A 13,223-nucleotide genomic window follows, 5' to 3' on the forward strand; every position below is an offset into this window, starting at 1 on the left:
CTCACACGTTTATCTAAACAAGTAGCGTTACCGTCCCCTGATACGGCCACCCTCAAAGAACCAGCTGATAGGAGGCTGGAAAATATCCTGAAAAGTATATACACACATACTGGTGTTATACTGCGACCAGCAATCGCATCAGCCTGGATGTGCAGTGCTGGAGTCGCATGGGCGGATTCCCTGACTGAGAATATTGATACCCTGGATAGGGACAATATTCTGTTAACTATAGAACAGTGGTCAGGGGACGCAGATTCCAAACGGCACATGGAAGTATTGCCGTATAAGGGGGAGGAGTTATTTGGGGCTGGTCTAACAGACCTGGTGGCCACGGCAACGGCTGGAAAATCCACCTTTTTACCCCAGGTTACTTCACATCAACAGAAAAAGACACAGTCTTTTCAAACTCAGTCCTTTCGTTTCCATAAGTACAAGCGAGCAAAAGGTCACTCTTTTCTGCCCAAGGGCAGAGGAAGAGGAAAAAGGCAGCACCATGCAGCCGCTTCCCAGGAGCAGAAGCCCTCCCCTGCTTCTGCCAAGTCTTCAGCATGACGCTGGGGCTTTACAAGCAGACTCAGACACGGTGGGGGCCCGTCTCAAGTATTTCAACGCGCAGTGGGCTCACTCGCAAGTGGATCCCTGGATTCTCCAGGTAGTATCACAGGGGTACAAACTGGAATTCGAGGCGTTTCCTCCTCATCGGTTCCTGAAGTCTGCTTTACCAAAGTCTCCCTCCGACAGGGAGGCAGTTCTGGAAGCCATTCACAAGCTGTACTCCCAGCAGGTGATAATCAAGGTACCCCTCTTACAACAGGGGAAGGGGTATTATTCCACACTATTTGTGGTACCGAAGCCGGACGGCTCGGTGAGACCAATATTAAATCTAAAATCTTTGAACACTTACATAAAAAGGTTCAAATTCAAGATGGAGTCACTCAGAGCGGTGATAGCGAACCTGGAAGAGGGGGACTATATGGTGTCGCTGGACATCAAGGATGCTTATCTCCACATCCCAATATATCCTTCTCACCAAGGGTACCTCAGGTTTGTAGTACAAAACTGTCATTATCAGTTTCAGACGCTGCCGTTTGGATTGTCCACGGCGCCTCGGGTCTTTACCAAGGTAATGGCCGAAATGATGATTCTTCTACGAAGAAAAGGCATCTTAATTATCCCTTACTTGGACGATCTCCTGATAAGGGCAAGAACCAAGGAACAGTTAGAAGTCGGAGTGGCACTATCTCAGGTAGTGCTAAGTCAGCACGGATGGATTCTAAATATTCCAAAATCGCAGCTGATTCCAACGACACGTCTACTGTTCTTAGGAATGATTCTGGACACAGTCCAGAAGAAGGTGTTTCTCCCGGAGGAGAAGGCCAGGGAGTTATCCGAGCTAGTCAGGAACCTCCTAAAACCAGGACAGGTCTCAGTGCATCAGTGCACAAGGGTCCTGGGAAAAATGGTGGCTTCTTACGAAGCGATTCCATTCGGAAGATTCCATGCAAGAACTTTTCAGTGGGATCTACTGGGAAAATGGTCCGGATCGCATCTTCCGATGCATCAACGGATAACCCTGTCGCCAAGGACAAGGGTGTCTCTCCTGTGGTGGCTTCAGAGGGCTCATCTACTAGAGGGCCGCAGATTTGGCATTCAGGATTGGATCCTGTTAACCACGGATGCCAGCCTGAGAGGCTGGGGAGCAGTCACACAGGGAAGGAATTTCCAGGGCTTGTGGTCAAGCATGGAAACATCTCTTCATATAAACTAAGGGCCATTTACAATGCCTTAATTCAAGCAAAACCTCTGCTTCAGGGTCAGGCGGTGTTGATCCAGTCGGACAACATCACGTCAGTCGCCCACATAAACAGACAGGGCGGCACGAGAAGCAGGAGGGCAATGGCAGAAACTGCAAGGATTCTTCGCTGGGCGGAAAATCATGTGATAGCACTGTCAGCAGTGTTCATTCCGGGAGTGGACAACTGGGAAGCAGACTTCCTCAGCAGACACGACCTTCACCCGGGAGAGTGGGGACTTCACCCAGAAGTCTTCCACCAAATTGTAAACCGTTGGGAAAGACCAAAGGTGGACATGATGGCGTCACGTCTAAACAAAAAACTGGACAGATATTGCGCCAGGTCAAGGGACCCTCAGGCAATAGCAGTGGACGCTCTGGTAACGCCGTGGGTGTACCAGTCAGTGTATGTATTCCCTCCTCTGCCCCTCATACCGAAAGTATTGAGAATCATAAGAAGGAGAGGAGTAAGAACTATACTCGTGGTTCCGGATTGGCCAAGAAGGTCTTGGTACCCGGAACTTCAAGAGATGCTCACGGACGAACCGTGGCCTCTACCTCTAAGACAGGACCTGCTACTGCAGGGGCCTTGTCTGTTCCAAGACTTACCGCGGCTGCGTTTGACGGCATGGCGGTTGAACGCCGGATCCTGAAGGACAAGGGCATTCCAGAAGAAGTCATCCCTACTCTGGTAAAAGCCAGAAAGGAAGTAACCGCAAAACATTATCACCGCATTTGGCGTAAATATGTTGCGTGGTGTGAGGCCAAGAAGGCCCCTACACAGGAATTTCAACTGGGTCGTTTTCTTGCATTTCCTGCAAACAGGACTGTCTATGGGCCTAAAATTAGGGTCCATTAAGGTTCAAATTTCGGCCCTGTCGATATTCTTCCAGAAAGAACTGGCTTCAGTACCTGAAGTTCAGACATTTGTGAAAGGGGTGCTGCACATACAGCCTCCTTTTGTGCCTCCAGTGGCACCTTGGGATCTCAATGTTGTGTTGAGATTTCTAAAATCACACTGGTTTGAACCATTGTCTACGGTAGATTTAAAATATCTCACGTGGAAGGTGTCGATGCTGTTGGCCTTGGCTTCAGCTAGGCGTGTGTCAGAATTGGCGGCTTTATCATGTAAAAGCCCTTACCTAAATTTTCATTCTGACAGGGCGGAATTGAGGACTCGTCCTCAATTTCTACCTAAGGTGGTTTCTGCATTTCACATGAACCAACCTATTGTGGTACCTGCGGCTACTAGGGACTTAGAGGACTCTAAGTTGCTGGACATTGTCAGGGCCTTGAAAATATATGTTTCCAGGACGGCTGGAGTCAGGAAAACTGACTCGCTGTTTATCCTGTATGCACCCAACAAGCTGGGTGCTCCTGCCTCAAAGCAGACGATTGCTCGTTGGATTTGTAGTACAATTCAGCTTGCACATTCCGTGGCAGGATTGCCACAGCCAAAATCAGTAAAAGCCCATTCCACAAGGAAAGTGGGCTCATCTTGGGCGGCTGCCCGAGGGGTCTCGGCTTTACAACTTTGCCGAGCAGCTACTTGGTCAGGGGCAAACACGTTTGCTAAATTCTACAAATTTGATACCCTGGCTGAGGAGGACCTGGAGTTCTCTCATTCGGTGCTGCAGAGTCATCCGCACTCTCCCGCCCGTTTGGGAGCTTTGGTATAATCCCCATGGTCCTTACGGAGTCCCAGCATCCACTTAGGACGTTAGAGAAAATAAGATTTTACTTACCGATAAATCTATTTCTCGTAGTCCGTAGTGAATGCTGGGCGCCCATCCCTAGTGCGGATTGTCTGCAATACTTGTATATAGTTATTGTTACAAAAAATTCGGGTTATTATTGTTGAGCCATCCTTTCAGAGGCTCCTTTAAATTTATCATACTGTTAACTGGGTTCAGATCACGAGTTGTACGGTGTGATTGGTGTGGCTGGTATGAGTCTTACCCGGGATTCAATATCCTTCCTTATTATGTACGCTCGTCCGGGCACAGTATCCTAACTGGCTTGGAGGAGGGTCATAGGGGGAGGAGCCAGTGCACACCACCTGATATCTCAAGCTTTTATTTTGTGCCCTGTCTCCTGCGGAGCCGCTATTCCCCATGGTCCTTACGGAGTCCCAGCAATCACTACGGACTACGAGAAATAGATTTATCGGTAAGTAAAATCTTATTTTTTTATGTATTGTGTCCTTTATTTCATGGAATGACCCTACTGATTTTCACATTTATTTAAAAAAGTTTGTTAAAAGGTGACTGTACTGCATTGATTGTTAAGACATCTTCAGCGGTGGATCAATAGTAGAAAATATGGTCGAAAAATACAAGCATGACATCAATTGTTCACGGAACAAAAATAGAGGTTCTGCTTCAAGTCTTGTTAAATAGACACTGGTCCTTAGGTGTGAGAATTCCGCAACAGCAATGTGTAGTGCCTCAGGGTCTCAATTACATAGTTTGAAAGGACAGGCTTCACGGCGGTCACTTGTCCTGTCCACATAAATCTTGAGAGCACGCACGATATCCAAAGAGGACTCCGGTGAAGAATCTGGTACTTGGAGTGAAGGGACCACGATCTGGTTGACGTGATGTGAAGTCCGGAAACTACCTTAGGTAGGTAGCCTAATCACGTCCTAAGAACAGCCCTGTGCGAATGAAACCTAAAATAATATAAGTGACAAGAAAAGGTGCTCAAGTCAGATACGTGTTGATGAGATGGCAAGGAGGAATACTGTTTTCAACGTAAGTCAGCGGATGTCTACTATGTCCAAAGGCTCAAAGGGGGATGACTGGAGATTCAGAAGAACCAAAGATAAGTTCCTCAGAGTCACCAGGAAACAAACGGAGGTTGCACTTGGAGGACACCCTGCAAAAAAGTCTGTACATCATGCAATAGAGCTGTCTGCCACTGCAAGAGAACAGAAATAGCTGAAACCTGTACTTTTAATGAGAAAAGGCAGACGCCCAAACCAAGACCCGCCTACAAGATATGCAGGACTCACAAGTGCTTGAACGATCAGGGGTTGAAGCCTCGACCTGAACATCAGCTAAAGTAGGTCCTCTAAATCTGGTGATAAATCCTGGCAGAAGGCGTTTAAGCATGGTACAAATGACTAACTGTGAGCCACTGCGTCAAAGCGAGACGGGCCAGATCTGGTTAGAAGCACAGGACTCTGAGATAGAAGATCCAGCCATAGAGGAAGATGTAGCAGAGCGTCGATGGAAAGGCCTAGAAGATCCATGTACCAGCTTCAACTTGCGGAGACCTAGTGGAATCAGTGAGATTGGAAGGAAGCTGTACATGAGAGGGAGAAAGCCCACCAAACTGTTAGGGTGTCCGCCAGAAGAGCTTTGGGATCCATGGTATGCAAGCAGTACCTCGTCAGGTTTTGGTTGTGCCGAGACACCATCACTGCCAACAGCGCTGGAAGATGACACCCTGCCCACTGAAGGATGCGACTCATCTCCTTCATGACACTGCAACTGTGTGTGCAACCCTGATGGTTTATGTAGGCAACACATGTCATGTTGTCGCACTGCACCTGGACCAGTTGATGCTGAAGGAGTGGCAGAGCTAGGCAAACAGCTCTGTAGACCACTTGAAGCTCCAGAATATTGATTGGTAGTCTGCTCCCCTGAGCCGTCCTCTGACCTTGAAGTCACTGCCCCCCACCCTTGAAGACTTGCATCGGTGGTGAGCAGGACCCAGCCCTGGATCCAGAAGATGTGACCTTTGTCCGGGTGGGACTGGTGGAGCCACCACAAGAGGTAGTGACTGAGAACGATCGCCTGTTAACTGAGCTGCAGATGGAACTTGTTCCAGTGGGTCAGAATCTCCACTTGCAGAGGATGGGAGTGAATCTGGGCATACTCCATCATGTCGAAGGTGGAGACCAGAGAGGCCAGGATCTGCATGCAAGAGTGTATTAATATTCCATTTTTTTAAATGGAATATAAAAAAAATTTGAATATCAAATAGAGTACTGTGTATGCTGTGAATTTGACATTTTTATCATGTCCCCCCCAGAGATATAAGGGATATTAGGTGAACAACGGAAAAACAAGTAATTTCAAGTGCTCTAATTTAAAAAAGTAGACAAGATAGATAACTCAAAATTTGTTTGGCAACTATTCACAAACAATATTACAGCTGTAAAATTGTATTCTTTCCCACTTAAATACAAATAGCCTTTTTTTTTTTTTTTTTTTTAAATCTGACCATTAATTAGGCCTTAAATTTTAGTCATAAGGAAGTGAGATGGGGAAATAGTTATGTGAGCAGAATTGTAGCTTGAAATGTGCTGAAAATAATGGTTTTTATCCCAGCATTCTAGGCCTTTTCTGAGTTGAGATATTGCATTTACCCCAAACGTCTGCAACAGTGAAAAATGTAATATGCTATGATACAAAAATGGGCGTCATTTTCATATGAAGGTAAATAAAAATAAAGTAATAGTGGTTTCTGACTACTAACTTACAGGGTCATCACACAATAAAAATAAAAAATGGTCAAGCAACAAATTAATTTAATTCTGGATCATTTGATATGGATTGACCCATCAAGGATATCTAAGGATGCCATGTAGTTCTGCGGTTCCAGAGCCAGAATGATGGAGCGAAGTGACTCCATACGGATCTTCGGAACACAAAGGTACATGTTCAGCAACTTTAGGTTGGGGATGGTCCTGAATAAGCCACCCAGCTTATGAACCAGGAAGAGTTTAGTATAGAAGTTCATGCCTTCTTGAGACAGAGGAACTGGGATGATGACCCTTGAGACCAGAAGGGAGTGATTGAACTCCTGCAGTGCTCCTGCTTTTCCGGATCTATTCAAGGGCCTGTTGAAAAGTATTGGGCTGGAGCAGGACGACGCTCCTGAAATGTTATGGAAACTTCATCCCTGTTCCAGCATTAGTCGTGGTCGCCTTCCATGCATCTGAGAAAAGCAGAAACCATCCTCCCACACTGGGGTTTTCGGCTGGCTTGGTGGCAGGGCGTCTGCCAAACCAGGTCTGTTAAACCCTGGAATTGGAGCCTTTGGAAGAAAATCCCTGGATTCTGAAAAAAGACTGGTTTTCCCCTGCGGACAGAGAGTGAGGAAAACAATAAACAGAGACAGAATAAAGGCTAAACACAGTATGCACTAAAATGCAAAGACAGCGTAGAACAGAAGTACAGTACACTGAAACACTTACTTATACATGCACACAAAACAGTCAATGCAAAAGACAATGGGTAAATAGTGCTTATCAGTCCAACCCCAACAGGGAGACAGGAGTCCATTCTTCACTCTGCTGAAGTTCTGAGACAGGCAGTGTGCTAAAATGGCTGCCCAGATTCTCTTGAAGGGAGGAGAATGTGAAGGAGATTACCCAGTGATGGGATGCCTGCACGAGGGAACGTGCCAATAGGTGGGGCTAACAGGGAAAGCCTACCTCCCCTGTCTGTCGTGGACCCCAGGCTAATGGCCGCAACACTGTATAGTGCCCTATTACCATAAGAATCACCCTGGTGGTCTAATGGGAGTGTGGAGACCACCTCAGCCCACAATTTAAAGAGTAAAAATATAAATAAAACAACAAAAAGTTATGTGAGACACATGCGGTTGTATGTACAGTATGCATGTGCATATCTCTTTTAGACGTGTAGCAGGTATATAATTTAAAATGTAAAATATAACCTTATATGTGCAAGCCTTAGGGAAACTTCGACTGAGATCTGGTTGTTTTCAACAACAATTTTACAATTTTGTTACATTTTGGGGGATGTTGCCCTTAAGAGTTCTAATATGTTATAAATGTGTTACAAATGTGCTTCATACTCTATACGGAACATAAAGGAAAGTTACCAACAAACGAAAACCCAGTGAACATGCTAATTAATTGAATGAATGATTAGAATCATATGGGCAACAGGTATTTAGACCCAGCCTATCCCAAACGGAGACATTCACTCCTTGACAAAGCTGCCTGGAGCAGAGAAACGCGTTGGTGGATTATTTCTAAACTTTGCTGAGTACTATTACTACATAGTTTTCCGTCTGCACCACCCCGGGACATTGCAACAACCATACTTTGTCCTTCGGCACTACCAGCTTTAGAGCTCTGGCTCCACTTCGGCCTCCTTAAGCAGTGAGGCTCTGTGGGACCAGAACACCAAGACAACCCTGTCAGGTGCTCCAAATAGAGAACAGCTTCTGGACGTCGAACAAGAAACTGCAATCCGCGGCATTCACCAGTACTTCGCGCCGCACACTAGGGCTAGTTTGTGGACACAGGAGACAGCTGACCACCGCGGCTTACAGCATATGCTGCTACCATTGGCGACTGGTAACACTGGGTGCGGCTGTGACATACAAATGCTTTACATCTACTGCCGCTGATTGTGTCACCTTTTTGGACTATACTGTTACCAAACGTATCAATAAAGGAGCTGTATTACAGCAGTATCTAATGCGCTGACGAGCGCGGTGGGTGCAAAATGATATTAGACGGATGAAAGTATTTTTATTATGAATCATTAAGAGACATCTGCACGCTTATAATTGGATCTGGATAATCTAGACTCGGTGTCTAACATCAACTTTTTAAAGATTATCATGTTATTATTTTAATACATGCAGTGATATAGTTATTCCCATTGTACTCGGGTTTTATATTGTGATATCTATTTAATGTGTACAACATTCATGCGTACATTTAATTTATAGCTTATTGAAGAGGTATTTTTTATTTAATTTTTTATTTTAAGTGTGGTGAGTGGTGTGATAGCGCCATGCACACCTCTAATCAGTTTGGCTGCCACACCTACACATAACTGCTCACATAACAATATACTATTGTTGTCACTATGTCAACGCCGATATCCCAGCGCCACAGGCTTTTCTCCCTCTATGGGTGTCCATGACACCCATAGAGGGAGAATAGATCCTGTGGCGAGGGTAGCGAGCCTCCATGCCCGCAAGGGGCTTTCTAGCGTTCGCCCCGCTGCCAGCATACTCGTGGCCGGGATCCCGCTGTTGGGCTCATGACAACTGCTTCCCCAGTCTGTTATGGAGGAAATCCGTTCTGCAGAACAGATTTCCTCCTGCTGCTGTGGCACCCTGGGAGTGATGATGCGGTCTGTGAACGCTGACACCACTCCCAAGCAAGCGACACACTGGGGCACGTGTGTCTAAACTAAAAGTGAGAGTAGGGGAATATCGTTCCCCCAGGTACAACTATACTGATCTCTGCGTGTGCAGAGATCAGCTGCAGCAGGGGAATCAGCCCCCCCCCCCCCCTTTCTTGCTCCCAGCCACGCTCTGCTATAAGGTGTATGTGCGGGGGGTGATCTTTTGGCACTGGAGGTGGGATTGCTGACCCACAAAAGATTTTTTTTGGAGTTGGGGGGGGGGGGGGGGCTTGATATATTTAAAATAATGAATTACATGTAAAGGGACACGTGGAGGGGCGGCACTAAACAATGGAGGGCCATTGACATGGGGTAAAGGTGGGGGCTCTGCCACTGGGATCTTATTACCACTAGGGGGTGGGGTCTGATAATGCTTGGGATCTTTTTACACTGGGGGGGAGGGGCTATTTCTGATGGGGTGTAGGAAGTAAATATACAATTTGGTGGTACAAAACAATCTAGGTATGTTTAAAAAAAGACTTTTACAACTTTATTAAATAAAAAAACAAAAAAAAAACATTTGAGCATTTTTTTGTTGTTGAAACAATGGGGGTCATTCTGACCCGATCGCACGCTGCACTTCTTTGCAGCTGTGCGATCGGGTCGGAAATGTGCATGCGCGGTGGCCGCATTGCGCAGTCGCATTGTTGCCCGGCGACAGCCGACGCCGTGAACAAAGAAAGCGGTCGCAGCGGCGGCCGCAAGAAGATTGACAGGAGGAAGGCGTTCCGGGGCGGCAGCGCACCGTTTTCTGGGAGTGGTGAGACTAACGCAGGCGTTTGGAGGGCGGATGTCTGACGTCAATTCCGGGACCTGCATCGCTGGATCGATCACACAGGGTAAGTAAGTCTTACCCTAGTCTACTTCTACACAAAACTTTTTTTGCATAGTAGGGCTGCACAAGCGTTCGCAAGCCTTGGTATGCAAAAAAAAAGCCCTCCCCCATAGGCAGCGTCTAGTTGATCGCACAGGCAGCAAAAAGTTGCTACGTGCGATCATCTTGGAATGACCCCAATGATCAGTACAATGATCAGTAGCCCTCAGTAGCATTGGATTTTAAATGTGCACCCATATTCAATGCTACTAAGGGCTATTGTTCTTAAATATATAGTTTTGTGTATCCTCATTCTGTTTATATAACCCTTTATAATAACAGGCTAGTGCTGTTCCTCGCCTCTTTGGGAGGAATTCAAGTGTTTTGCGCACCGGCGGCCAAATTCAAGCCAGTGCTGACCAGGGACTGATTGGCCATAGGGCTCACCAGGAAGATTCCTGGTAGGCAGACGTGTCTGTGGGGCCTGTTTTGTGTGTTGTAATGTGGCCCCACCCCCCACATGACATGCAGCCCACCACACGCAGTACACTGTATTGTCCCCATTCATTCTGTTATCCCATCTCTGCAGTACAGCAACTCTGCCATCCAGTGACACTGCCATGGCTACATGGTATATTATACCTCTTGTGCTGCTCATGTCGGGCCACTTTAACAAAACTTTACAGGGCCACTTTCAGTTCCCAATGCAACTCTGGTCACAGACACAACTAAAGCAAAAGACACAAGGAAGGTCGAAATTGCATACAACCAGGCACTATGAGGAGGGATCCCGCCACCTCAACCGACCCCATCCCCTCATCAGACCACACCCCCATTAGGGCTTCTTCATAAATTTCCCAGGCTGGTTTTCCATCCCAATCCGCCCCTGGTGCTGACATTACTGTTATGTTGTTCCGTCATTTTGATAGACTGGTAACTATTTCCATAGAATTAACGGCACTCCACAATAAGCAAGTACTGTGCCTTCCTAGGTCATAGAAGCCCAAATATACATTGTAACATGCCGCACTCACTGTTAGTAGAAAAATAATTCACATCACACACAAAGTGTCCAGTTCAATGTTTCAGTCTGTGACTTTGATTTTTTTTATTGTAATTTTTACAATAAATATTTCTTTGCTCATTGTTTAGCAGTGAAATTCATATTTGATGTAACAAATGAGGCTAGTCAGATTACATTCTGTTCAGTAACTGTTTTTGTTTTGCTCTAGATGATACAATTCCAAATGAAGCGCTTGCACAGGCATTGGAGATTGAACCAGAGGACATCGATGATCCAACATTAAAATAACTCTCCTCTTCCCATAAACTTTTGGCAAACTCTGACTGGCCCTTTGTCATGTGACTGCTTGGTGGGTTAGAAGGGACACTGTTCAGTGAAGTAGAACACTAAAGATGAATTCAGCAAAAACATGTAAAACTTGAAAAATTTTAATTTTCTATTCAGATTTCTTTTCATAAAAAAAAATTTCTTGAAAATTTTATTGCCTTACAACAAAATGAACAATCTGATATTGATGATCAATATTTCTTGTTGCCTTATGGAATCTTCTCATTCACAAAAGATTTATACAGGCGGTTGGTTACTGTTCTGACAGGTATCTGGTCCGCTTGATGTATGGATAATATGCTGAGGAATGCTTGGTAACGGTTCTTTCATGCTTTTATGATTTTACATGTTTATTTCATTTCACTTAATAATGTGGTGCAACTCCCAGGAACACTGTATTAGTCTAGTGTAAGTTGGGCTAATAAAAGCGAATGTCCCATTAGTTGTTAGTATTTCCCCCATGTTCTCTTAGAAATGTTAGAGATTGAATTCTGTGCTGTTGCAGTCTCTGACTATGCGCATTACAGTAGTATGCATGGCACAGTAACATTGCTAATCTCCGTGTGCACCACAATGGGGAGTAAGGGGAAATGAGCAATGTTACTGGCTGGGAGGTGCCTTCACCCGACTATTCCGGAGGCATTTTGCTGCCTTGATTCATCTTATGTATTATTAAGAAATAAGTAGATACCAAATATTTGTACCTCCATGTATGGTCACATGTGCCTTAAGCACTGCCACATTGTTCTTAGAACCAAATGTGTAACAGCCAGTACATCTACTTGTGAAGTAATACTGTCCATCACAAAGGCCTCTCACTGCACATGTCTAGTATTGGCTATTACTATTAGCCACTTAACTGGCGATTTTTTTTTATTTTTTTTTTAAACCCTCAAATTGTCAGGTTTTTTTAGATTGAATTAGGTCAAGAACATATATTTAACGCTTATCCAAAATGATTTTATTTAAAGAATAAATAAATCCCTTTTTAAAGATTTGTAAAATATGTTTTTTTTAAATATTGGCACAGAACATTGGGACCATCGTGACTTTGATTTCCCTGCAGTTGCAGCCATTAGATAGACACAGGGGTCCTGAGGGAGGTTAACTTACATTTCCCAGGTGGCTGCTCCTCTGTGCAGCTGCCGGGTGGGGGGACATATCATATTGATCGATCTGCAGTGATTGGCAGCATAGCAGAGACTAGGGGAGGGTGCAGATATATTTATTATATAGGTGTTATAACACAAGAATTGCACTCCAATCACTCCTTATCGCATGTCTGTTATCTACAAATGACACTTAGAAACCAATACTTAGAAGTACTGACTGCTATGAAATAATCATTTGTAGAACACAAACATCAAAAATATAAAAAAAACATTCAACTGTTGGTTTTCATGTGTTCCTGTGTATTTACATTGGCACAGTGCTTGTTCTTGCTGCATTACATGATGAAGACTGTGTGCAGGATACCTAAATATGTCGTGCCTTAAAATCTGATACAAGACTGCGTTCCATATGCTGTGAATGTAGCTAAAGTTCATGAAGCAGGACTTGTTATGTAAGTGGATTGTGTTTGTTTTGTGTGTTTTTGTTTTTTTAAATTAATGAAATGTTTAAAAATTAAAAATGTCGTGTAAATTCTACAAATTTATCAGGCGTAATTGTAATTTTAACTGGGTTGATACTGTGTTTTTAGCTACATGGATTAAATAGCACAGCAAATGTTCTTAATTTATTTTGTCTTGTATTACTCCTTTTTTTAAGTTGCACAACAACAAAGATTATTTGTGCAATTTATTTATTTTAATTTGTGTGGTTGAACATCTGTGAACATATTAAAATAAATATTGTGTATTAAATATACAGTAAAGTCAGGTATAAAATTCAAGATTGTATTGATAACTTTGGAGCATGATGAGTGCTAAAAAAATATTCGGCGGGATGTAATGGGGTGAAATTTTTTTTTGCGGGACAAACCTGCACCTTCTCGCACATTAGAATGTGCAAGTTTGTCCCCAAACTCGCCCCATGTAATAGCCTGCAATTTTTTTACGTTCGAGGCTATTACATTGTGCG

The 13,223-nt window shown here is 44.5% G+C and overlaps 1 protein-coding gene across 5 annotated transcripts in view; it reads left to right on the forward strand.

Annotated features, from left to right (window-relative positions):
• Positions 1-12,878, forward strand: part of GOLM1 (golgi membrane protein 1) — a 182,865-nt gene extending 169,987 nt beyond the window's left edge. For all 5 annotated transcript variants that reach the window (XM_063913771.1, XM_063913773.1, XM_063913772.1 and 2 more), the window contains exon 10: positions 11,023-12,878. In XM_063913771.1, the coding sequence (XP_063769841.1) occupies positions 11,023-11,102 (80 nt within the window). In that variant the 3' untranslated portion in view covers positions 11,103-12,878. The remainder of the gene's footprint in view (positions 1-11,022) is intronic.
• Positions 12,879-13,223: the final 345 nt, after the last annotated feature.

The sequence above is a fragment of the Pseudophryne corroboree genome, chromosome 1 (assembly GCF_028390025.1).
Source record: "Pseudophryne corroboree isolate aPseCor3 chromosome 1, aPseCor3.hap2, whole genome shotgun sequence".
In the NCBI taxonomy this organism is placed as follows: Eukaryota; Metazoa; Chordata; class Amphibia; order Anura; family Myobatrachidae; genus Pseudophryne; species Pseudophryne corroboree.